General features: G+C 36.0%; 1 protein-coding gene across 1 annotated transcript in view; it reads left to right on the top strand.

Moving 5' to 3' along the window:
- The first annotated feature begins 3,476 nt into the window (after positions 1-3,476).
- The window catches only part of LOC121313249 (E3 ubiquitin-protein ligase UBR5-like), a 91,047-nt gene continuing 68,815 nt past the window's right edge, over positions 3,477-25,708 (top strand). The window contains exons 1-5 of the mRNA XM_041245587.1: positions 3,477-3,702; positions 21,128-21,172; positions 24,204-24,285; positions 24,422-24,498; positions 25,255-25,374. Coding sequence (XP_041101521.1) covers positions 3,641-3,702; positions 21,128-21,172; positions 24,204-24,285; positions 24,422-24,498; positions 25,255-25,374 — 386 coding nt within the window. The 5' untranslated portion in view covers positions 3,477-3,640. The remainder of the gene's footprint in view (positions 3,703-21,127; positions 21,173-24,203; positions 24,286-24,421; positions 24,499-25,254; positions 25,375-25,708) is intronic.

Below are 25,708 nucleotides of genomic sequence, written 5' to 3'. Positions count from 1 at the left end.
AATGATTATTTTCCTCTCCTTTCTCCCCATGTTACACTGCATGGTTTCCTCTTCAAGAGGATGATAGGTGTCTCTTGACATTTAAAGCATTTCCCGAACTAACCCTATCAGATGTTCTCTGTTTACAACCCCCAGTGTTCCCGCGTCCCTTCATTGCTCTGTGACGCTCTTCAGTTCCCCGTGGCCCCAGAACAGTCTTACTGGATTTGATGGTACTTTGGGTACTGGGGGTGCTCTGGTCTGACAGTCCGGAGTAGTTCTCGGGCTTTAGCCATTATTTATTTTTCAATTTGGAATCGCCAATTATTTTACCCACAATTTTCTTCCAATTTGTAATATCCGCACCAACTCTAGGGAGACAAAGATGAGCACTTGTGTCCTCCGAAACATCTGCCGTCAACCATCCACTTTTTTTCACACTGCAAGCCTGCTCTCAAGCCATTACAGAACTACACTACGGGTGGGCCTACAGGCGCCCAGACAGCCACAGGGGTTGCTGGTGTGCGGTTTGCCAAGGATTCCCCAGCCGATCTAAATCCTCTCCGCCCGGACAGCGCTTGGCCAATTGTGCGCCGTCCCCTGGGAACTCCCGACCACAGTCGACAATGGCATAGCCTGGATTCGAACTGGCGATTTCCAAACTATATAGGGTGCATCCTGCACTCTGGGTGGAGTGCCTTTACTGGATGTACCACTTGAGAGACCCTTCAAGCCATTTTTTAACAAGGTGGATCAGGTCATACATTTGTGACCGGGTTGGTTTCTCTGGTTGAACCTCTGGACTCTGACCGCAGCTGTATCTCCCAGCTGGGCCAATATCTCCTCCTTCAGCTTGGTGTTGTCGTTAGCCTGGTCTGACTCTAGATCATAGCACACTTTTTGTGAGTCGTCACTCAAAAAAGGTGCCAGTAGTCTTGCCCATTGCGTCGTTGGCCAGCTCTCTATTTCTGCAGTGCACTTGAACAGGAATGCCTCAACACCATTCATGGCAGTCATTTTTTGTATAGAATGACTAGTCCCGATGGCCATCACTTCAAGCTTCTCATTCAGTGCCTGAAGATCCTACTGGGTTTTCTGTTTTCTGTTTTCCTCCCGGAGTAGCTGATTCATATTATGCTGTGACGCAGCCATTTGTTGTAGGGCTGCAGTGCCTTAAAAAACTTCCATTTACATTTTTTTTTTTTTCCTGCACACAGACACTTCAAGGTGATGCCCACATTCTCCCCCATATGTGATATAACCATTCGTTATCATGACTATTATTACACAGATTTGGCATCTTAAACACTGTCTTCTAGTGCAGGAAAATGAATCTGTCACTCAACAAAGTTCAGGAAAACAAGGCAGTACCTGTATATTTATTTTTTCAAAGTAAATACAAAATAAAATCCTAACTCCAATTTGGAGCACTAACTAAACTTGAATCCAGCCCTAGCTGACAGCCTGGTGGATGAGCCGTTTCCTGATTACAAACATTATTAATCTGTTAACACAGTAATGCAGAATGTTTTAAACCACACTGTGCTCACACAAGTAATCTCCTTGGGTATCTAGGTCTTAACAAGCATTAGATTTGTTTAAAAACCTGTGCCAATTACCATTAGGTGAGATACATTATAAAACCCTGTGTATACTTTTATGCTCAGCCATTTTCTACAGAGCGGAGTTCTGGGAAATGTAGTCTCATTCCCCAGACTTAAAGCCAGGACTACATTTCTCTTTCAATGCCGAAGGTACAGGCTATTTATTAATTGCAACCCTGTATATCTTCCCTTCACTATTTTACCAGACACTCTACCACAGTATTTATAATCTAAATATGTTTTCTGACTTTATCAGCAGAAGTCACTTCTCCAGCAAAGGCATTACCCTATTTATTAACTATTTATTATCCTATTATACTGCCTGTATCCCTAGCAGGTATGTTAATCATTGACCAATTACAGCACTATCTTGTGAGCAGAATTAGAAACTGCATGCTAAATAAATACACTAACAGGAAAATAATATATAAGTATAAGTACATATGTATAACATTTTTTACTTTAATTTAATATGTATGTTGTTGTTAAAGTGGGACATTTATTGCTAATTCTACACAATTCTCAGAGCCCTTGGGGCGTGGTTACTAAATTGCGTCACTTGTTGCTTGCCTCTCCCTTTTGTCACTGGATACACACAACCCGCTTTCACAACATCAATAAATCACAACACTTCTCACACACTTGGTATGTTAGGGGTTGTTGATTAGTGTTTGATATTTGGTCCGGTAATCTATTTACTATCAAACTACTGCTTCTAAAAAGAGGCGAGGAGGACTTTAAAGTGGTTGTAGCTAACAACAAAATACTTTCATAAGTCTTACCTGTTATGCCCTTCTGTTCACTATATAGGTCTCTGAGCACTTTCCAAAGAAACATCCGATATTAAAAACACGTATTTTAATATGAAAACATGACATTTTGTACTACTATAAGTAAAAGAAAGTTAGCAATTTGCTTGCCTTGCCCTCCAGGAAATGTGCTACACTTGCACTTCTAAGGTTATTTAATCTCAGCAGTGACATATTACTTGCTTCCAAGCAAACCAGTCATTAGGAAAAGCAACTGGTTGGTTAGACAGGGTAGAAGTCCCTGAATGGGTGGGGGCATTTTCACACTCAAGGTGAAATGACCATGAAAGTGCAAAACTATCTGAAGGCAAGGCCTGCAAATAGAGACTAAATGGTAGATTGAAAATCTCCATCCCCTCCAACTAATGGCAAGGCTCCTGAGATCTGATAGGATCATGCTTGGTGGTAATTCTGCATGCTTATAAAAAGAAGCCTATGAATTCAATCTGTTGCTTAAGTACAAGTACTTTAAGGGAGATGTTAAGGTTTGTTTATATATATATATATATATATATATATATATATATATATATATATATATATATATATATATATATATATAAAAAAATAATTCAGGTAAGAACTGGAAAAGGTCCTGCCAAAGACAGAATTGACCGTTGTGACTTTCCAGTTTAACAACTGTATCTCATTAGTTAATGTAATTTTTGGGGGAAAACTGTTTAGTTGAGCTGCTAAACTGCTAAACATGTTTCTGTCATAAAACCATAAAGCGTGTGTATCACACATGGATGAGCTGCCACTAGCAATATGTTATTATTATTTATTAAAAACCACAGTACAGTAGACAAATGTATATAATGGCAACACAAAAGTTAAAAACACTAGTATGTAAATTCCTGGGTTATAAACCAGTAAATAAATAAAACACGGTAGAATTTCACTAAACTTCCATTACAAGCACATTGCCAGGCCCTTTCACGACAAAATCAACCTCTTCTACTTCTTTCAATGCCTTTCTTATTTATAACCAATCCTTTCCTTTCTTACATCCGAAATCGTAAACTTTGGGGATCCAATCAGCTTCGAGGTTGTATCTGTGTTAACCATCACAGACTAAGAGAGCTGGTAGAGTTAAGATGGCGGCGTGTGGTTAAGGAGGTAGCAGTTTAAGGCTCTAGCTTTCCATTCGTTTAACTCGAATTATATGAACCCTCATCACCACAGTTAACGCGAAAAGACAGTTTCACTCGTTTCTTCCAACTGTTCGTCTTATTCTGGATTGAACTCATGACGTCTATACACTTCGTGGTTCATCCGTTGCCCGGGACCGAGGACCAGCTCAATGACAGGTATTTCTTGTAGCCGGATAATGAGGAGGCTTAAATCAAAATTAATATGCAGGGTGTGGTACAAGATCGCTCATCTCGGGTTATTGGGAAAAAAATGGCGAAACAGTTCTTTGCGGTTCTAGTTGACTATAAGGCAGGAAATGCAGTAAAATAAGAGGCCCGGCTTTCTCTCAGTCTGTGGAAACAGACTGGCTGGAAAGATCCATTAGAGTTGAACTGAGACAGACAATGCGGGTTGGGGGATGGGGAGGGGAAGAAATAAAAAAAAAAAAAAAAGAGAGGGAACCTCAGTGAAAATGAACATTGACATTTTCTTTCTGAAATCGGAAATTTTGCATCTTTTAATGAAGGTCAACTAAAACGTGTTTAAAAATGGTTTACAGGATTACTAAAATGTGCTTTTAAGACATCAGGACTGCGGCTTTCGTAATCGCTGGATACAAAGAATACTTATTATTTATGTATTTGGCAGATAACACATTTGTTGTTTAATTAATAATTAGTTTCATACGATAGCTTATTTATGATACAGGGTGATTCCCAGGTATTGTTAAGCCTTGTATGATTTTTTGTTTAGCTGGTCAAATTAAGGTGGTAGTTTTTGTTTCTTTGATAGTGTATACACAGTACACGTCAAGATTAACCATACTTTTTTTTGGACTGTAGTTTTGTTTCTCGTTGTATATGTGTATGTGTGTGTGTATATATGTATGTGTGTGTGTGTGTGTATGTGTGTGTATATATATATATATATATATATATATATATATATATATATATATAATTTGCGTATAAATTGCGCATCAATTAATTTAGTGGGTTATTTGTTGTAAATCACAGCATTCTGTATATTTAGTGAAAATCTAGTATAATTGATAAAGAGACAGCTTGTCGGCATATTGATTATTTGGTTATCGCAGTACGCAGAAGTTTTTATTTCTGTGTTTTAGTACTGTATGTACCAGTACTAATTCTACTGACATTGCGTGTTCGTTTATGTTGTGGCAAGTAGGTCAAGATGCGTTTAGTCGTTGTGCATACATTGACACAATAATTAACACGGAATCCTGACACTAAACGCAATTATTTATTCAGATGTTGGCTTTCATTTAGGTTGAAACATTGTTTTCCCTGACCGGATGACAGATCATTATCAATCATTACATCAACTTTCCAGCACCAGATCCTTTTAGTGACAGGCCTACCAAAGAAGCCTAGCATGTAACTAAACGATCGAGACTTTTACATGATTTACGCACATTTTAAATTTAGCATATAGTAACAATTTGTGAAATTAGGTCATTATTATTTTATTCGTTTTCTTTCTGCCACGTCAAATTTAGCTACAACCTCAATATACTGAAACCATTCATGTTGTGTCTATCACATAAATTAAACATGACACCAACTGATAACTTAATGTGTCTGACATATTAAATATAGACATTCTGAATTCTGTTTAACTTTATTAACTTAAATCAGAATTTGTGTTTAATGGATAAAACCTGGTCATTTTACTAGTGGTGTGCAAACAGTGAAATAAACTTATTTTACATTAAACAATGTTCACAACCCAACTCCGTTGTCTAATTGTTTACAACAGTTTTTGCATTGCTAGTACCACTACATTGTCTTTCAGAAAAGGTATTTTTAGGTTTCTGTTATTGGAAGTTCTTTTTATTCTCTACTTTGAAATGGCCCCTTGGTCATTGGCAACTTATTTTAGGGGACTGGTTTTAGACTTATGCATAATATAAACTGAAGAGGAACTCCAGCAAGGCCATTATGGCATTGGATGTTTATGGAAGGTAAAGCTATCAAAATAATAATACCCAGTGAATGTCTGACAGTTCATGCCTGATTGACAGCTTTACCCACAATTCAAAGGCCAGTATCACTTTGATTAAAATAGAATGCAGTCATGTTGAGTTCTCAACACCAAGATACAGGCTGTACTGTCATTTGGTGTTGGTTCCCACTGTGCTTCTGTTTGTGTAGGACATGCCTGGACTATTGGAAAGTCTCCCAATGGAGACCAGTAATTGCTGCTGTAAAACTAGTCTGAAATTTCAGAGCATTTTGGGAGCAGTTAACAGCAGGTTGCCCAATGAGAACATTGACAAGTCACAGGCTGGAGGGGCTGGAGTATTTGACATGAATGGTCCATCTCCAGAGAAACGAATAGGATAGTACAAAGGGAGCAGTGAGATGAATTTTAGGCCACCTATTTTTCTCTTAATGTTTCTCAGGTTTAATGAAATTTCATGAAAAAAGAAACACATTTTGCTGCCTTTAATGTACCAATTTACTAACTTTGACTTTACAGAAAGCAGTAGGTCAGTGAGAAGATTGGGATTTTTAGCCCTGCCTATTAACTGGAACACTGCAGGTTTAGTTGCCATTTATTTCCAATTACATTTCTACTGTATTAATAGTAAATTCAATGAAGTATTGTGCAATTGTTATATATTTATTTTGTCTGGTGATGTGCCGAATATATTCTGTTGGCTTGTCAGGCAGCCAGTTACACAAAGGTTGAAAGGGGGCTGGATTGGGGATGGAAATAAGAAACCTGTTGCATAGCATTTTCACCCATTTCAGGTTTTAATACTAGTTTGATTAGCCACAGTGTATAGGTAACAAGCTCAGGCATGTCTTCTTAAACTCTCATAGTAAAACCAATAATGGTTTAAACTGCAGTGGGAGTCTTGTATCCATCCCTGCATATGCAGGGGTGTGCAATCCATATTGCCCAGTGACTGGGAGAACAAGATTTGCAGCTACTTTGCCTGTCGACAAGTAATTTTTATTTATTTATTTCATATGTTCGTTCTGTTGCTAGATAAACACTGCAGCAATATTTTAGCCATGCAAGTTTCTGAAAACAAAATTGCCAAGTGTTTTTGCTCCTCCCCTATCACATGTGATTGGCTAGCTGTAGAAGAAGCTGATCTTCTGTTGGTTACCAAAAAACCCAGAAATGGCTGCCTGAGAGCTTCTGGCAACGCATAGACATAATCTTTTAAATTAAGGTGTTACTGGTATTTACATTTTTTGTAAATTAGCAAATGAGTGATACTGCTTTCATCATACAAGAACCTGACATTTACATGCAGCTAAGGTATTAGTGGATTAGAAAAAAAGTCAGCCAGGATTTGAACCTGGGACCTCCTGGTTACAAGCCCTTTTCTTTAACCACTGGTCCACACAGCCACACCACACTCTAACAACGTGTTTATGTATTCATTAGCCATCATGAGACATGATGATAGATGAGGAAGAATATCTGTAAAATGCTGTACAATTTTTTTTTCTTTTAAATATATAATATAAATAAACAAGAGAAAGATTTTGTCTTTGCAGAATTTGATGGAGCCTACTGTAAATGCGTGCATTTTGATAGAAAAACACTACAAAATGCAGAGAACCTGACAGGTTATACACAAGTCATTTAAAAATCTGGTTTTCAGCAGTTACAAAACTGAAAGAATGTCAAGAAAAATCAGAATTCCACAAAGCAGCAGTAATAGTTGGCAATTATTTCGTATCTGTGATGCAGGCAGGAGCTGTTTTTATATTTGAATAACTCCCAAGCATTGCTTATGTTGTACTCTTAGTATGTTATCCAGACTGCAGTGAAAGGAACATTTCCTTAAAGTATGTTAGAGAGTTGGTGAGGTGGGGTCACAGGGAACTTTTTTTAATATCTTGAAGAATTTAGTAAACCCGTCAAGGCTAGATCCACCCCTTTGTTAATCACTAATTGATTGTGTTCACTGTTAAATAAAGCCAGAAGTTATATTCTACTTTTTTGTGTGTTTTGTGCGATGGGCAGAGGGCAAGTAGATTTTTAAGGTTAGGTAGATTCTTCTAGCATTCTGTGCCTTGGACAACAAGTTTTTTTTTTTTTTCAAAAATTGCACACCCTTGTGTGAAAGTTCAGATTCAGCAAGGGACAGCTCTTTGTCACTTTGCAGTTTTATAATATTTTTGGCTGTTTCTTTTCATTTCTTTTTGTGCTCTGGTAATTTGATGCTTTATGGCTTTCAAATGACATGCTAGCTTTTTGCAAAGTGTCCTATATCTTTTTGATGATTGGAAGTTTTTAGTTCCCTTTTATTGGCAAAGATGCCTGGGTTATCAATGGATTCTAGATTTAGTGATTTATATTTTATATATCCATCAGAGCACTGGTGTTGGGTCCTAATTGCTAAATTTCCCATAAAACCAAACAAAATACTTGTTTCCAGTAACCTGGCTGAAACTGTTATTGTGCTGATGTGCAGTCCCACATTGTGTCACTGTTGGATCTTATGTAGGTAGAAATGTTTAAAGGAGCATCTCATCCTCATGGCCCTGTAGCACTCGGGATGTTCATCTATAGGCCTTGAGTAATGTACTATGTTATAAACTTTATACCTTTTAGGTTTCTGTTCTCCCCAAGTTTTAATCTTTGATTTCTGATGAAATTACCATTTCATTATTACATCAGAATACTTTACCTGTGATGCATGAAAGTACTGGCGAAGAATGGCTTTTGTCAGGATGTGAAAATTGAGGAAATTAATACAGGAAAAAACAGGTATTTGTACATTTCAGAAATAACATTGTTTAAAGAGTGGTATTTTCAGCCAGAATACAAATGTTTTTACTTGCGTAGATTTACCACTTACTGATTTATGCCACACCCATGTCTTTTGGTTTCTTCTGTTGGACACATTTGCATTCTTAAATACCATGAACTTCAGATACATTTAACTCTTGGAAGAATGGAACACTAATGCTGTTCTAGAGCTGGGACAATGCATCGGTGCATTGAATCGTTGGAATAACCATTGATGGTTAATGTAATGTATGTTAACGTTTTTTATTAACACCGGCAAAATGTAAATGACAGCGGGAACATAATTAAAAAAAAAAAAAAAAAAAAAAAACACCTTCAGCGACAGCTTTATTTTGGAAAGAATTAATTGGCCTGATAGTTGATGTTGTCATTCGAGATATCAGACTGGTTAGTATAGTAGAGGGAGCTGGGTTTAAAAATCTGATTGCAAGTGTTGCTCCGTCAAAAGACAATCTCCAAATTCATTACTGTGGATCATGACCGTGCAAAGGAAAGCTTTGACAGGATTTAAGTCAGGAATGTAATTCAATATCCATCACCAACGGTGTATGGACAAGCACGGCACAAGAAGCGTTTTTAAGTTACCTGCCATTACATGAAGTATTGAGACACGAGAGACACACAGCTGTGAATTTAGCAGAAGCAATCAATCAGAAACACATAGTTTGAAGTGGCCACAAAATTAAGAGCTTGTATTTATGACAATGCGGCCAATGTGTGCAGAGCAATGTCTTTGCTTTCTGCAAGCGAGCGTGCTCTGTTACTTTTTGGTAGCGTGGCAGGTGTGAGCAGTGCAGGGCACAATATATATCTCTGCATTCAGAAAAGCTTGGAGGATGTATGACAAGTCCATACATTAGTGGCAGCAATAAGGAGACTGGTTGCACATTTTAAAAAGTCAGATGACAACAAATGCTTTAAGTAGGAAACAAACAGAAATGCTGAACACAGAAAAAGGACCATTCATTAATATAGGACGTACAAACAAGATGGAACAAAGTTTTATTATGTTTGAATGCCGCCTTGAATTAAAATGGCCAGTTATTGATTTGGTGGAAAAATAAACAGACACTCTTTCCCAACCTAGCAGCCTTGGCAAAGAGCATGTTAAGTATCCCTGCAACCTCGGTCCCGAGCGAGCGTGTGTTCAGCAAAGCAGGGATGCTTGTGAACAAACTCCATTCTTCTTTGAAACCGGAGAATGTGGATGCCGCAATATTTCTGAAGGAAAACAGAAGCTCTGGAGAAAGCACAGACTTTATTACTTTGGACATGTAAATAAGAGTATTTATTTATTTATTTATTTATTTATTCTTTAATCCAGTTGCCGTCAAAGCATCTTAAGGTCGGACAGTAATATTTGTAATGTTTTATTAACTTTTTGTGGGGAACCTCGCTGACAGTGTGACTAGACCTAAATAATTAGAAATGTGTAGTTTTAAGTTCAGCTGGAGAAACTTACTTTTTGTGGTTGGATTTGATGAAAATATATGTACTTACTATTTACATGCTTCTTTTGCGTTCTGAAAACGTTCTGAGAAATGCATCGATAGTAAAGAAACGCTATTGTCCCAGCCCTATGCTCTTCCTTGTTTCAAGATTTTCTGGTTATACCCAGGACATGTAATTTGTGAAGTAACCAGGCAAGTTAAGTTTTCAGTGCATTTTGTTGATGCATGTCTGTTTTAGTTTTTCGCTGTTCTACATTTTTTGAATTCAACTGTTCATTTTAACCATTTTTTTTTTACACAACAGTACTCGCACACATTTGGTCACCATCATAACTGTTGCATGAAACCGGAGTGTAATAATCCAGCACCTCTGCACTTAAGCATTTGTATATCGGCTGACAAGTTCAGCTAATATCCCAGCACGCCTTTCTTCTAAAAGGCGTACAACCTCTATACATGAACCCCCAATATTTCTCAGTCACCTGGGTACATATTTTTATGATATTCCTATCGCGATACTTTTTTTTTTTTTTTTTTTGGTGCATATGTGTAGCTGTAATGTACTATATATCACCTTACAGTACAATGACAACAAATGGACTGAATGATAATGAAGTAGCCCGCGCAAATCAAGCTTTGGGCGGTGGATTGCGCCAATCGCCGGCTTATTTTGCACACCCTGCATTCATTGTCACTATTTTTGCTTAAATTTTTTTTTTTTTTTTTGCAGTCATTTTTCACATTTTACCCTCTCAAGGTCTTAACACAGAAAACCCGCCCCTTCAACTCTGATTGGTTAAATTTTGTGTCAAGACGTAATACAGCTGTCATGTGGTTCCAAGAGTTGTTTTTTTGACATAGCTGTGGAGAATAAATAGGCCTATGTGGAAAAAGTAATATATTTATCTCGTTCCTTTCACTTGGCAGCCTTATTTTTTAATGAAGCAGAAAATGAAGATTGTTTAGAACCATTTGTTTTCAAAAGTTGTCGTCATTCATATTTTGCATTATAATTTCAAAGTATTTTACACCATTGTTCTTAGTGTAACTGAAAACTACAGGTAAAACATCAGTGTGAATTAAAGCATTTTGTACAGAAAAGATATGAGGATGTGCAAACTTACATAAAAGCAGGCTGATGTATCTGGATTAAGAAAACACTTAAAAAAATAAACTGCAGTTTATGCTTTCCTATCAAAGAACACACAAGGCACAGTCAATCAGAATCCTGTATTTAAACAAAATAAACAAATCCTTCCCTCCAGGAGGAACAAAGGAAGGGATGTGGATTGAATCTGCCTATCAGTGACTTACTTTATCAACAAGCATGTGCTCAGACAGGAACTGCCAGATCAGTCACTCTGGATTGCCTGTGCCTTTTAAAGGGAGTATTCTAGCACACTCATTTGCTTTTGTTAGTGACAATCAATCTTTCTAGCTGCCCATCACAGCCCTTTTATCTGTCAGTCAAACTGATGGACGGCTTCAGTCTCTGCCTGTCAACTTGCTTTTGAAACTGTCTCCGACTCGGGTTTACCAGTTAATGGAAATGCTGTGTTAGAAATGGGTCTGATAGAAATTCTGGTACACCTAATTGTAGCCTGCCTGGGAGTTGCCAAAATTCTGTGACCAGTAAATTTGGGATGGGCATTAACTATGTTGCTGGTTGTTCCCCAATGACTTCTACAAAGTGAGTGAAGGTAAAAGGGATGTTGCCTTCTGGCACCTCACATGCTATACATTGCCACATGAATTAGATTTTGTAATCCTCCTTTTTACTTATTTGTCCAATCTTTCATTCAAAAGGTGGCCTTTTTGGAGAGCGTTGGGGTGCCTGAAATGTATCAACGATGAGTATGCATGACAAATGCTCTCAGTTCATATGCCACAACTGTCAGGCACGTTGCTTTCACATAACTGTGTGTTTGTGCAGGAGAATGTTGCTACTGAGATTTTTTTGTAGCTCTGAATTTTCAGTACCTGACTGTATTTTTGTTACTCACTTGCTTGAAAGTATGTAAATGTCAAGAAGCAAAATAATGAAGAGGTTTTTTTTCTCAAAATAAAGTGGTTACACTCATGCAAGCACTGCTGACAGGTGAACATATGTTGATTATTGAATAAAGGCGCCTGCTAAATGTCTATAATAATAATAATATAATAATAATAATATAAATAATAATAATAATAATAATAATAATAATGAGATTGCAGACACCTTTGCTGCTGTAAATCAGGCTGCCAGACTGAAAACACCTAAGATCCTTTCATCTTTACTTTGATTGACATGTGGCAAACAAAGGAACCGAGTGAGTGATTGTTGGTGCAGGCAGACAGCTTATCTTGAAAGGCTAAGAAACCTACACTGTCTCCAGGCGAGTAACATCACTCCTTGTAATCATGGAAATATAAAAAAAAGTTTGCTAAAATAAAAATTGTTAAAAAAAAGTTATTTCTATGTGCCCCTTGAGTCAAATGGTTGCATTTTCTAATAACATTTACAGTAAAAATGCATATTGAAAATTACGCATAAATAATAATAATAATAATAATAATAATAATAATAATAAATGTAGTGTGGATCCATTTTACTTACAAATCCTGAAGAGGCTTCAATCCATTTTCAAATGCTGCTTCACAGATGCTGAATCTGCGCTTTTCAACCCAGGAAGTTGATCATTTTCGCCGTCACTTTCACTATTATCCATCTCCTTCAAAAAGACTGAATCGACTTCTTTTGGGATGCTTTGTAACACTGCTCGACATTTAGTTCGATTTTATAAATTTTACAAATTGAAAAATGATCAGAAATCGGTAAGAAACCTGGATCCTAAGTGTGTAAAACTGCGCAAATACGTGTCTTGTTTACATACGCATATCGATTACTCTTCAATGGATTAGGTTACAAACAAGGTATGATTGGACAGCTTGTGACCTCCCCTACAACGTGTTCAGGAAGATTTCACCATCAACAGAATCATGTAAGGCCAGAGCAGCTAAACGCACAGCTAGTTGATCGGAGTTGTTTTTGAACCATGAGGTACTAGACACATTGCGAAGGGAATATCTCAGCGGTGAAATGGCGAATTCGAAAAATTCCTTCGCTGTTTGACGGTAGGAAAACAACATTTTTGATATTGAGTCAGGTTTTTTTTTTGCTGTTTGCTTTTGTAATAATATTACAGATGATTTTTGAAATATAACGTGTAATTGAAGTACCATGTTCCGCCCGTGGAACAAGGGGGCGCAAGAGGTTAAATAAAATATCTAAATTTATTTATCTATTTATTTATATCTATCTCAATCCTAAAATTCTAGGGGATGAAAAACTTTTTGCATTAGCTGTGCAACTTTTCATTTTTTACAGTAAGTGGGTTTTTACATAATTTTTGTGTACATTTTTTTGTTTCTTCTCTTCTCCCACACGGATGGATTTTCTTACCAAACTGTGCTGTGTTTTTAGCAGAGCTTTGATGATTCATTTGCTTTTCTGAAGTCTGCATGTTTCTCACATCCTTGAAAATATGACACTGTTGTGATTAGTGGGTCTTTATACCACAATGCTGCACTGCAGTTTATTCTTGCTGCTCAATGCAAACAAACAAAAAAAAAAACACATCAGATGCGGCTGGAGAATCAATTTAATGACCTATAACCTTATCTGGAGTGCTGGCTACAGACATAGTCACACAGCCATTTACTTACCAGATGTCTATTTTTACAGTTCAGCTGTTCTTTCATGTTGACCTCAGGTGTAAGAAAACAGTTAGTGGGGGTGCTGTCTTAGCTTGGCTCCTTATAATGAAAACCCTAAGGTTGCCTGCAGCTGTTTTGGAATCCAGATATGTAGATTAGATTAGCCAGTAGTTCTTTGCTGAAAGAAAATGGCAGGTTGTGATTGCTTTGTTGTACCCTGCTGCATCACCTGCTTTTATCAGAAAGACCTTGTGTAATGATTAGTAATAACAGGCAGCATTCCCTGTACTAAGACTTTCCAATTTGACTGAGAGAGGGTACATTATCAATTAGAAATCTTCAGCCACACATTAACATTTTAAATATATTTTTGTGGCATTGTACAATTTTGAAACTGTTTCAGCACAAGTATCTCAACAAGACATTGATTGTGGCTCTGCCTCTGATTTTGAATCATCCTCTGATCCTATGCAGCCCAGTCGGTTGTTATTATAGATATAGACCGCATGCTTAAGTGGTGGCCTGCATAAAATTGCTTTATACTACTGCATAAAACACTGGCGTCTGCACTGCCTTCAATTGTAACCATCTTCAGGGCTACTAATTGTTCCAATTCCGTTTTTCAAAAATGGCCAATTCCGTTGTTCTCACTTTTTATCAGCGTATTAATAATTAAATGACATTTGAACATAAATATAAGATTAAAGAAGTAAATTAATAAATATTACTACAATTCATTTTTTTCAGTCAGGCTCTTGTTGCTGTAATAGTAAGTAAAGCACCTGAAGACACTTCAAACCAGTCATGTTTATAGACGTCACTTGTCTCATTGCTGGCATTAAAATAAGCAGGAGAACCTAAGAATTATATTACAACAGTTCGGAAAACCAAATGTCCAGCACAGTTCTGAGAGTCATATTTACAGTCTTCCACTAACATAGTAGTTCAGTCTACAAATAAAGGTGTTTTGAAATGACCTGGTTTAGCTTATTGCTGGCAATTACAATAATAAAAAAATATGAAAGTTTAGTAACAGTCCAGCAATGTCATGTGAGAGTAATCCTACTTACAGTACTCTAAATTAAGTTTAGCTTTTTACTGGCATTATAATAACCAGAATAAAATATGAGACACTGATAAAGGCGTGTTGACTGACTCGTTGCACTGTAACAGGTTAATTTCTATGTATTGCCCGATTAATTTAAATAGCGCTCCTTTTAATGTAAATAATTAAATTATTGCAAGATTTAAGGAGACGTGTCTCCAGACAGAATGTCTTATGAACCTTATGAAAATTGGCATGGTATTCCTCCTTCAATTACTATACACTTAAATGTGTCTTTGACTAATATGCCGATTACATTTTTACCAGTTTACAAACGTTTGAGATGATTTCTGAAATCGCCCTTTTTTAAAAGAGGAAATAAAACAAAAACCATAAGTGTGAGTATTGTTTTTTTATTTGTTTACCAGAGTATTTATATTTCTAAATAATGCAGGAAGATTGTGCGTCACTCATTTTAGTATTCTGTTATACAACAAGTTCATGAGCAGCACACCTATAGAGGCAGAATCGGCAGACGCCTGCTTCGCCCACTCTGTACTAGTAGATTACGTGCAAACTCTCCACTAATGTGACGTGCATTTTTACAGAGGGAAATTGGAGAATCAGCTGCAAGACAGAACATAAGAACATACGAATGTTAATGTTAAGAGATCCTCCACTTGAGTGCACAAAGCCGCTGTTGCTAGGCAGTCATGAAACAGCTTCTGGGAGCAGGGCACCAGCTAACTTTAAATTTGTAAACATGGATATAACAAGTGCTAAAAGCAAGCTTAACTTTAACATTGAAATTGGAACGATGATTTAGTTTTATGATGAATATAAAGACGTAATAAATGCTAAGCAGAACACCGCAGTGACACGAACAGTGTGGAAGTAGGTTTTATTTATTTATTTTAACTCTGGACTGCAGTACAATGTAAAACATCTACTGTTGACTTTCAGTGAATGGATGGAGTAACGTCAACATTTGCACTGCCCATTAAAAGTACAATTAGGTATGTTCTAGGGGTGGGAATTTTAAACGTATAAACTCCAAAAAAGTGGTTAAACGTTGAATATGCTAAATGTATAATCGGTCATGTGACAAATTTCACCAAACGCACATTTATGTATTAATTTTTATCATATACAGCAGTCTGTCTTGATATTATAAAAAGGAAGGGGTTTGACAGTTGCCTCCATGTAGCTTTTCTGATTGGTGCAACAGAAACATTGATACTGGGGTGGGTCGATCTGGCGCTTCATTGTTGCACTGTTTTTCTGCTGTAGGTGGTGTGGTATCAGTTCCACTGTGTAATGAAGTTTTTTTTTTTTTCTTAAATTTGTTATATAAATGGCATCTATAAACAAAGTTGGAAGTATTTTGAGGAGCTGGACGAGAGAACCGTGGTATGTAAATAATTGTGTGCATTTATTTCGCACTTGCATCCCTGTGAATACTTAACACAATTTTAAAAGTTTTTTTTTTTAATAATTAAGATGCAAAGCTTATTATGAAATAATATTAATGTTTTTGTTTTGTTATTTTCATATAAAATATGAAAAAAAGTTAATTTATTTTATTCACTTGTGCCCACAGGGCCAGCACAAGTAGCACAGTACAAATACAGAGACATTTACTAAGATACAAATAATACTGTTTTTTTTTTTGAGGCCATTAATTGTTTAGTATTACATGCAGGACAGGTGCTATAAGATCATTATTACGGATGAACTTTGAAGTTAAGTCTCTACGATGTTCAAATGCTATTTGCTTATTTAAGGTTTTTGGTTTAAACAGTGACACCTGCATAGCATTTAAATCCTCATAAAAATGTACCAAAAGCACATCCCTAGTATGTTCCTTGTTTGAATTATTTACAGGTTATTGAATAGAAATCTCATCTTGGACATTTGTTTGTACACTTGGTGAACCTGGCTGGCTCCTTCAAGAGTGAACTTGAATTTTTAGCAGCTCATTTGCCTTTTGTTCTTTTTCGGGTATTGAAATACAAGAAAATGTTGTCCCCTGTGTATTCGAATAGGAAACTATTGAAAATCCCCATCCCTAATGTAAGGATGTTTTGGTTTTGTGGGTATTTTTTACATTTTTTTTGGGCACGCAGTAGACAGTGCCACACCAACGTGTTTATACCCAAGTGTCAATTCCCTTTCCCGGTTAAAAAAAAAAAAAAAAAAAAAAGTTGTACAATTTCATAACTGCTGCATAGTTACTGACTGATGCCTGAGAGCTGTGTTGTCCTCCGACGCTGTAGTTCTTGGGTGGCTGCATTGAGTTCGCAGTGTGAAAAAAAGTTGGCTGACAGCACATGCTTCGGAGGACCGCGTGCTTTTGCCTTCACTCTCCCAAGTCAGCACGGGTGGTAGCAATGAGCTGAACCTACAAATAATTGGACATGTCAAATTGGGAGAAAAATAATAAAAATAATTAGCAATGACTAAATTTATAAATAAATAAATAATGGATTGCTTTGAAAACTACACTACCCAGAAGCCCAGCGATGGCGCTTGTATAATGTTATTTTGTATTTATTTGGATCATTGGATAATGAGAAAATAGGTGGTTTTGTGGGCATTACTCTGATGGACTGTCTGCTGCGGTGCTGCCTGTGTGCTGTGTGAGTCAAGTTGTTTAAAAACGAGCTGTTTTGTGAGTTCTAGTCTGTGAAATCATTTTTGGAGTTGTATACAGAAAAGGTGAGAAATACCGGGAAAAAAAAAAAAAAAAAAAAGATTGCCAATCCCCTGAAACAAAGTGTTTCTGTGTTTTTTAGAAGCAAAAATGCTCTGGTAAACATTTCTTACTTGTAGTAGAAAAACTAAGAAAAACAAGTCAAAGTGCAAAGCAACATAGTTATACAGAGTCCCTTTGGATCATTTTTTGTTAGTAATTAATCATAGTTTTATATTGAGGTTAATGTTTTTGATATTGTACATTTTAAGCGGCACACAATTATACTGAGGTGGAAAGTAAATAGTTACATGAAACATTAACAGTACAAACTATGTTGTATTATTTATGCCTTTTCCCAATAGAAAGCGAAAGAGTCCTAAATACTACCTTTTAATTCTTTGCATCCAAGTTTTAAGAAAGAAGCCTACTGTTTTTTCTTTCTCAGCAATTTGTCGGTCCCAGACTTATGTAAAATTATATATTAAATAAACGGGAGAAAAAAGAAATATGTTAACCAGATTATTCTGCCTTTTATTGCAGTTTGTGGTACCATTCATTGAGCGAAAATTGTAAAGGGTACTTTAACTAAAACCTCCCGACCAGCTTCAAAAAAAGGTTAAACTCCTGAGTTAAGAGAAGCAAATTGTTACCGAGCAATAGGCAGTCTAGTGTGTCTTAAGATATGCAGGGCCTGCCCTCCGATCTCTCAACAGAGTGCAAAAACTTGCATTTTTTTTTTTTTTTTTTTTTGAACTGCATATTAACAGCAATGAACACAAAGGAAACATGAAAAGTTAAGGTGGGTATGACACAGTTGCAAAGTTAAGCTGCATCTAAGGGACTTTTTTTTAATTTTTGCATACACAAAACCAAAATCCCTACAACACTATCAACTCGAGGAGACGGCAACATCTTTACAATACCATTTAAAATAAAAAAATAAAAATGCAAATGCCTGTAGCATCTTAGACTTGGTTATATAGTAGTAAATACAGACTTTTTGATTCTGCATTGGTGTGTGCTTACTGCGTTTATCTTGACCAATATGATAGGTAATAGCTAATGTTACTACTTTGGTTTGGTAAATTAATAGGAAAGCAGTGATGAAGAGTTACAGTGCCTTGTTCTTGCTGGTATTTGTGTTTGTGTTTCATATACTGACAGTCACGTTTGCTAGCGATAATTGTTTAAGTAGGGCGGTTTATATTAAATATGACGTCACTTATTTAACAGCCTCATGATATGGCAGTTTTCAGAACTTGATGTCAGTGTTCATTAGTTAGTTCTAATGAACACAGTGGCTCTCCGATGGACAAACGATGAAATAAAAAAAAAAAAAAAACGCACCCATATCGCCTTAAACAGTGTGAACTCGGTAATCACGGTATAGAAAATAGGTTTGCATAAAACCGGTATACCGTGACATCCCTAGCTGCCAGTCAATTATTAGTAATTTTTTTTTTTAAACAGAATATTGATTCTTTGAATTAACGTGATACTGTACTTGTAGGATAAATGAGTGATTTGGATTTTAGCACTGTTTGAATAATTAGACTGCTTACAATTTATCTGGCCGCTGGATGGAAATGAAAGGCTGATAATATAAATGTTTATATATGAGATTATCTGTGCAATATTTTGTTTTGTAGACAATCTCATGGCAGTGTTTTTATGAATTTAATATTTCTGTGAATAGCGCAGGAAAAGAATGCTGCCCTCCCAAAAAAATAAACATTCTTTGCAGAATTTGATTGAGCCTACTGTATATATTGCATGCATTTTTGTAGAAAAACAGTACAAAATGCAGAGAGACTTGACAGATTATACACAAGCCCTTTACAAATCTTGCAAATGACAGGTGAGGCAACAACCACTGGTTTACACAATTTGTGCAAGTCCCAGTGCAGTCAATCACTGGGATACCCCCAAAAAAACGATCTCCATTTATCATTAAGATACTGTATCCCGTTTAAACTATGTGACATTCCAACTAAACGATAAGTAGCATTGGGAAGAACAGTTTCCCAGAAGTCTGTCCCATTTAAGCATAGACCCGGATTTATCAGTGTCTCAATTTTAAAATGCGTCGACTGTCATCGAAAGTACTGTGATGCATTGTTGGCATGTGGTGAATAAACGAGTTCTGGGGGAAGAACATACAAGAGTCAAAATAGCAGATGTTTCGAAGTCTTTTTCAGAAAATAAACAGTCATTGTTTACGTATAAAAATAACAGTCTTTGTTTACGTATAAAAACAACATTCGGACTGATATGTAAAAGTATACACCTGTTTCTTTAAATATCCACATATTCCTGAAGAGACTGGAAGTGGACATTTTAAGAAACAGGTTTTATTTGCATATCAGAGGAGTCTGACAAGTGAACGTTACCGATTTTATAGATGTTTTGATTCGCTCCATTAAATATTAATTGGCACAGAAACGACCACCTTGAAGTAAAAATATACAAGGGACACAAATAACAGGCTTGTTGTTTTAATAACTTCTGCATTTGTGTTTTGGAGAGTGGAAATGTCTTCACGCAATGGGTGGTCGATATGACATTGTCGGGCACTCATTGCTGCTCAAGGGCCTGTGTGCATGCATACTGGGCCAAAGCCAGTTGAAGTCAGTGCTCAGTTTTGAACTGGGTGGTGCAAATAATATAATCTTTTAATCTGATCCACTCTAAGCCAGTTTAGGTCCTACTTGTAAGTGTAAACACACCTTAAATGAGAACCAGAGATTAACCTTTAATACAGTAACGCCGCCTCCAGTTTACTCTAACCCAAGGCTTGGTGGTATTGGATAGCTATTTGATTCTTTGTTCAGTTTATTTTGTTGGTTTAAATATTTCTAAATTTTCAAGACTTATCTTTTTAACCCTGATTTAAAAACGGATGTGAACTCTCTTTGCCACAGCTAAAGTTTTCCTAGTCAGCTGTAAAATTCCACAGCAGCTCAGGAGCACTGAATGTGCATAGAATCCTGCCCTATGTACAAAAAATATATTGTAGCAAGCACTATAGGATTATAAGTTGCCTGCTGCTGCAGTACTTTTACTGTTGGGGGGAGGGGGGTAGAGAGTTCACACTAGTAACATGCTATCCTTAATGTTTACATATCAAGTCTTGTATGAGATCACAGTGCTTTGGATTCAGTCATCTGAATCCAGAGGAGCAGATCATGTTTCACTTCAGCAGAGGTTACTTAACCTCTTGTGTCAGTTAATGATTTTTTGTTGGAAAGCCTTGTCAAAGGTTCACTTTCACATACTCTCTCCATGTGGGGAATGTAAACATACTGATGTGCATTTGTATTGAATTTCGGAGAAAAAATAACTAGATTTCATTAAATGTTTAAAAAAAAAAGAATAATTTACAAAGCATTAACACCTAGACTGAAATTTTAAAATACAAAGGACTAAGATTGGTTATAGAAGACACGACATTAAATATTGTGTGTTCAACTCCTTTACATACCATCCTGACTTGTTGGTAGATAGTCTTTAGTTATTGATTGGAATGGTAGTAGAGGTATTTTAATCTATGTCACTGGTCACGGCATGATTGTGTTACCAGGTCATTCCTGTCTTGCAAATTGTAGCATTATGAATTTTGTCTGCTGCCCAGTACTTCTTGCTCCATATGGAAACAATAATTTATAAGAAGGACCTATATGTATGATATACTACAGTAAGATAATAAAATAATGTTGCTTTCTGTATCTGTTCGATGTAGGAATTTGTTTGACACTTTAGATTTCCCTAATTTTAAAAGTAAAAAATAAATAACATTCCTGGTAGTCTGGACTGTGCTGTTATGCAGAGTAGTCCTTGCTACTATTTAAAATCTCATGTGACCAGATCAGACATATAGAGAAATGACATTGCTTTTTTTTCTAATCTTTCAACAGATTACGGGAAGTTTCTGAGAAACTCAACAAATACAACCTAAACAGGTGAGTGAGTGTTGCTTTTTATGTAGCCAGTTTACATGTCACTTTTTGTCATTCACCAAATGGGAACCTTTTATATGCTGTTTGTCCATCTGTCACATTCTGTGGGTAACATGATAACACTTCATTTTGCACTGATCTTCACCAGATTCTTATTTCACTACTTGGCATTTGGGTGTAACCTGATTAAACTCTAGTATTTAATCTTTCAGGTACTGTGCAATTATGCATTAGGACTCTATTGTAACTAATGCACGCATATACAAAGTCTGGTTCATTAAACCAATCTTAAACATCTTGTATTTCATTTTAATAAGGTGATAAAAATGTAACACCATTCCTGGCACAAAATGTATCTGAACAGCATTTGAATGTTATAATGAACTCTGAATTACATTTCTTTTTTCTGGCTTTTCATCATTAGTTATCTGTACTCTTTGAATGTGAGGTTGTGTATGTGGTTTCTTAATGACCAAAGGCTTTTCAGTTTCATGTTTTATATACAACTGACTAGTTCACAAACTGTGGACGTTTGCAGTGTTTAAACTAACTTTTATAACAAGTAGATTTATTCAGGTTACACTGTACAGCATTTCGGGACACGTTCACTTGCAAGCGATTCAAATTGTGGTTCACTTGCAGTCAAACACATTTTTTAGGTTGGCTTTGGTTTCACACCAGAAAAATTCAAGTGAACTTGAGTTTCTTTTCAAGTGAAATCAGATGTGCTTGTTGGTTCACTTGCAGCTTCATCCAGTAGAGTGCTAGGGTTTCACATTGCACTTTTACAAACACACGTCTCTTGCTGTAGAGACTTTTTTTTTTAACTTCCAGTTCAAAATGCATTGTGTTGCTGTTTCTAAAAATAACCACTTTCCCCATATACATTGAAATAGACGTTTTGGATATAACATACCTTGCTTATAAAGTACTTTTTTTCTGGTCTGAATATCAGTTTAACTGTAAATTACACAAACTTTGTAAAAGGGGTAAAGCACAGCAACAGTTGTGTGGACAAACTATAACCTATATCGTGGGAGAGAGGAGCGTATCAATCTTCTAAATGAGCTATGCTTAGAGTAAATAACGGGATTCCGAAAGACATAGTGTTATACATCCCCACGTTTTGCTACAACCATTTAAATAATGTACCTGTCATTTTATTTTCGTTAAGTTATTTTCAGTAAGTTTGCTTGGTGGACTCAGGTTTGAGATCAGTGTTGTGTCCTCTCTGATCACTGCCAGGAGTTGTTGTTTTTTTTTTTTTTTTTTTTTTTTTACCTGTATTCCTGAAGACACGCTCCAGTGAGGCTGAGGCAGTGACAAGAGTGGTGTTTATTTTTTTTTTATCTACCTATTAGGGACGTGCTTTTGGTAAATGTTATATATATATATATATTAATCAATCAGAATCTAAATAAATAAATAAAATGAATAATTAACCGGGTTATGAAAGGGAAACATTAAAAGGAGAGCAATGCATTAAAACTGGTAAAAGAAAAATTTATATATTTATATGAAACAAAATGCTCTGAGACAAAGAAATATATAGAAAAAATATATATCTAAAATTAGATAGACACTGCTCACTGCTTGATTCCTCTGTGTCCACAACAAATGCAGACTGTCTCTGCCTCCTCTACACTCCCATTGGCCAGAATCACCGCTGTCTCAACTCCCATTGGCCAAGCAGCGTTTCTGCAGCCTGTTCTGAAGCCTTTAGTAGAGTGAAAGTTTTCCCTGCTTGCTAGCAATGGAATACAGAAAAAAAAAACATTCTTTGTGCCATTATTTTTACCAATGTGGAATATGCAGAGTTACAGATTCACGCATCAAGCCAGTATTACAAAAATGCAATAAATAATGAAAACATTCGTCATTTGTCGTAAAATACTGGATTATGGTATTAATGAAAAGTACAGACATTTTACACAGAGCGGTGCAGATGTATCCTATTCACGCAAATGGGGAGTAGTAAATTGTTATTTTGGGTGTAAACTTGTATTTAATGGGAGCTCAGCAATACACATTTTATAAAATCATTTAAAATAAGCACTGCATTCTGACTAAATTAGGATATGTTTTGTTGTGTAATTGACACCATATGTAACGTGCAAAACCTGCATTTTGATGATCTGTAGCTCCAACATCCAAGAAAAAACACCAACAGCATATTTTAAAAGCATATTTCATTTTCATTAAAATAATACATTGAAAACATATATAATAAAGGAGTTTCTTAATATTTTTTAAATATTCTTAAGGTAAAAGTAATGCACTTATGTTTTGTGTGTATAACATACCAAATATTAATTTACCTCAATAAAATATCTTTTCATAAGGGAAACTTGAACAAATGTTACAGTGCCTGTCGGTGCTAAGTATTGGAGTCTGACCCAGATGTATTTTTAAAGTTTAGCGCATTGTTTCTCCAAACTGTCTTCCTCCTCAGATCTCCTATTAATTTTCTGCCGTCGGCTGACGAGTGCTCAGCTGATAACCTTTCTTCTTAAAGGAGTACAGTCTCTATGCATGACATAACCCACCCAATATCTCATGACAAATGGGATATGCTTTTTTTTTTTTTTTTTTTTTTTTTTATTATAAACAATGTAGTACTTGAAAATAATCGTAGTATTTTAAAATAAAAGTAGCTAATGCAAATATCATTTGACACTGGATCACGCCAGTTGCCGGCTTAACCTGGAAAATATGGAACATGTCTTTGCATTTTGTGGGGGTGGGGGGGCTGCCAAGCAGTAGTACTGGTTAAACTGTCTACAGTACTTTCTGTTTTAAAGGTAAAACGTAATGGCTAACCGGGGTTGTCAGTATCGTATATTTTGACGAATACATTTACAGGATTTTATCACAAGTACACATTGTCTGCAAGGTTCAGTAACATTTCTAGTGTTTATCGGTAACATTATATCAGCTATTAGATTTTCTGTTGAAGGTATCCATGTCAGCAACCTGCATAATCAACATTGGTCGATCCTAATTTTAAAATGTCTATTTTTTGTTTTTTTGGTAGTTATCCCCCTCTGAATGTGTTGGAACAGGCCACCATTAAACAGTGTGTTGTGGGACCAAATCATGCTGCATTTCTTCTGGAGGTAATTTTTTTTTCTTCTTTTTTCTAAGATACAAAAACAATTTATCCATTTTTATTTTTAGAAATAGTTTGATATAAATGTATTCCATGAACATGTTGGCCTCACCATTAAATTGTTCTGCGTATTTTTGTTCTAGGATGGTCGCATCTGTAGAATTGGTTTCGCAGTTCAGCCTGACAGGTTGGAACTGGGTAAACCTGATGGCAATGATGGGTAAGGATTGTACCAAAAGCTTTATCGGTATCCCCCTCTGGCATTTCACTAAAATGTTTCTAACAAAAAAAAAGTTTGTCTTCTGAAGTTTCACCAAAAAAAATCCAAAATAGATTACATTTCTTTTTAACTAACTTAAACAATGTTTCTGAAATCAAAATGCCTCCTAAATGTATTTTATTCATGTAAAATTGTTTAACGCACCAAATTTGGCTTGGATTTGAGTTTTGCCTTCTACTGACTTTGACAGAAAAAAAAAAAAAAAATTACAAAAAGATCAACACTTTACCAATAAAAAAAATATTCTAAGGTAGATGGTGGTCTTAAATTGAAAGATCAAAAGTTTAAGTGTACAAGCAAGCCTCCTAAAAACATACCTCTCACTGTGATTGGACTGAAGACGCTGACAGACACTGAAGCTACTTTACAGTAAAACCAAAACCTGCAATTTTTAGATGTCTTTCTACAGATATACATGTACATACATATTCATATCATTTAAAATAAATCTGTATGGCATTGAAATAAAGATAATTTAGTCAGTTTGAATTTGATAGCAAAGTAAAAAAGTTCTAAATGAGTTGCAATAGCCAAAACATTCTCCAAGGGTGTTGCTCAGGCTAGTCTTTATATAAAAAATAAAATAAAATAAAGAAAGTCCTTGAGCTGTAAGACCTGGGACTTAGCATTTTTTATTTTATTTTATAACCCATAAGTGTGCAATGATCTTCACTCGTTTTTTTTTTTTGTTTTCAGTTCAAAGTTGATCAGTGGTTCAGGGACAGGAAGGACTTCCAGGCCAGGCAGGACAAGTGATCCGCCATGGTTTCTGTCTGGTTCTGACACACTGGGCAGGCTGGCAGGCAATACCCTTGGGTAAGTTTTGGCAGGGTTAACTTGTCGCCAAGACCTTAAATTGGACTTCTATTTAGAGCAAGGAAAAAAAAAAAAAGTGCTTCTAAATTAAAATGGCACAAAGTTGTAGTCTAGTCCTGTGTATGTTGCACGCTTCCGTCAGGTTAATAAATAATGAGACAATATCGTGTTTCTCAATAAAGCCAGTTTTTCTTGAATTACAAAAAATAAATAAATTGAAATGTTGTTCAATATATATTTGTTTATTTTGAATGATATATGTAGTAGTGTGACAGATGTGCTATGTTTTACAATCCTTTTGAGCTACCCATTAGCTCAAACCGATTGGAACAAA

Source organism: Polyodon spathula, chromosome 3, assembly GCF_017654505.1.
Source record: "Polyodon spathula isolate WHYD16114869_AA chromosome 3, ASM1765450v1, whole genome shotgun sequence".
Lineage (NCBI taxonomy): Eukaryota > Metazoa > Chordata > Actinopteri > Acipenseriformes > Polyodontidae > Polyodon > Polyodon spathula.
This window is presented reverse-complemented; position numbering and strand designations above follow the sequence as displayed.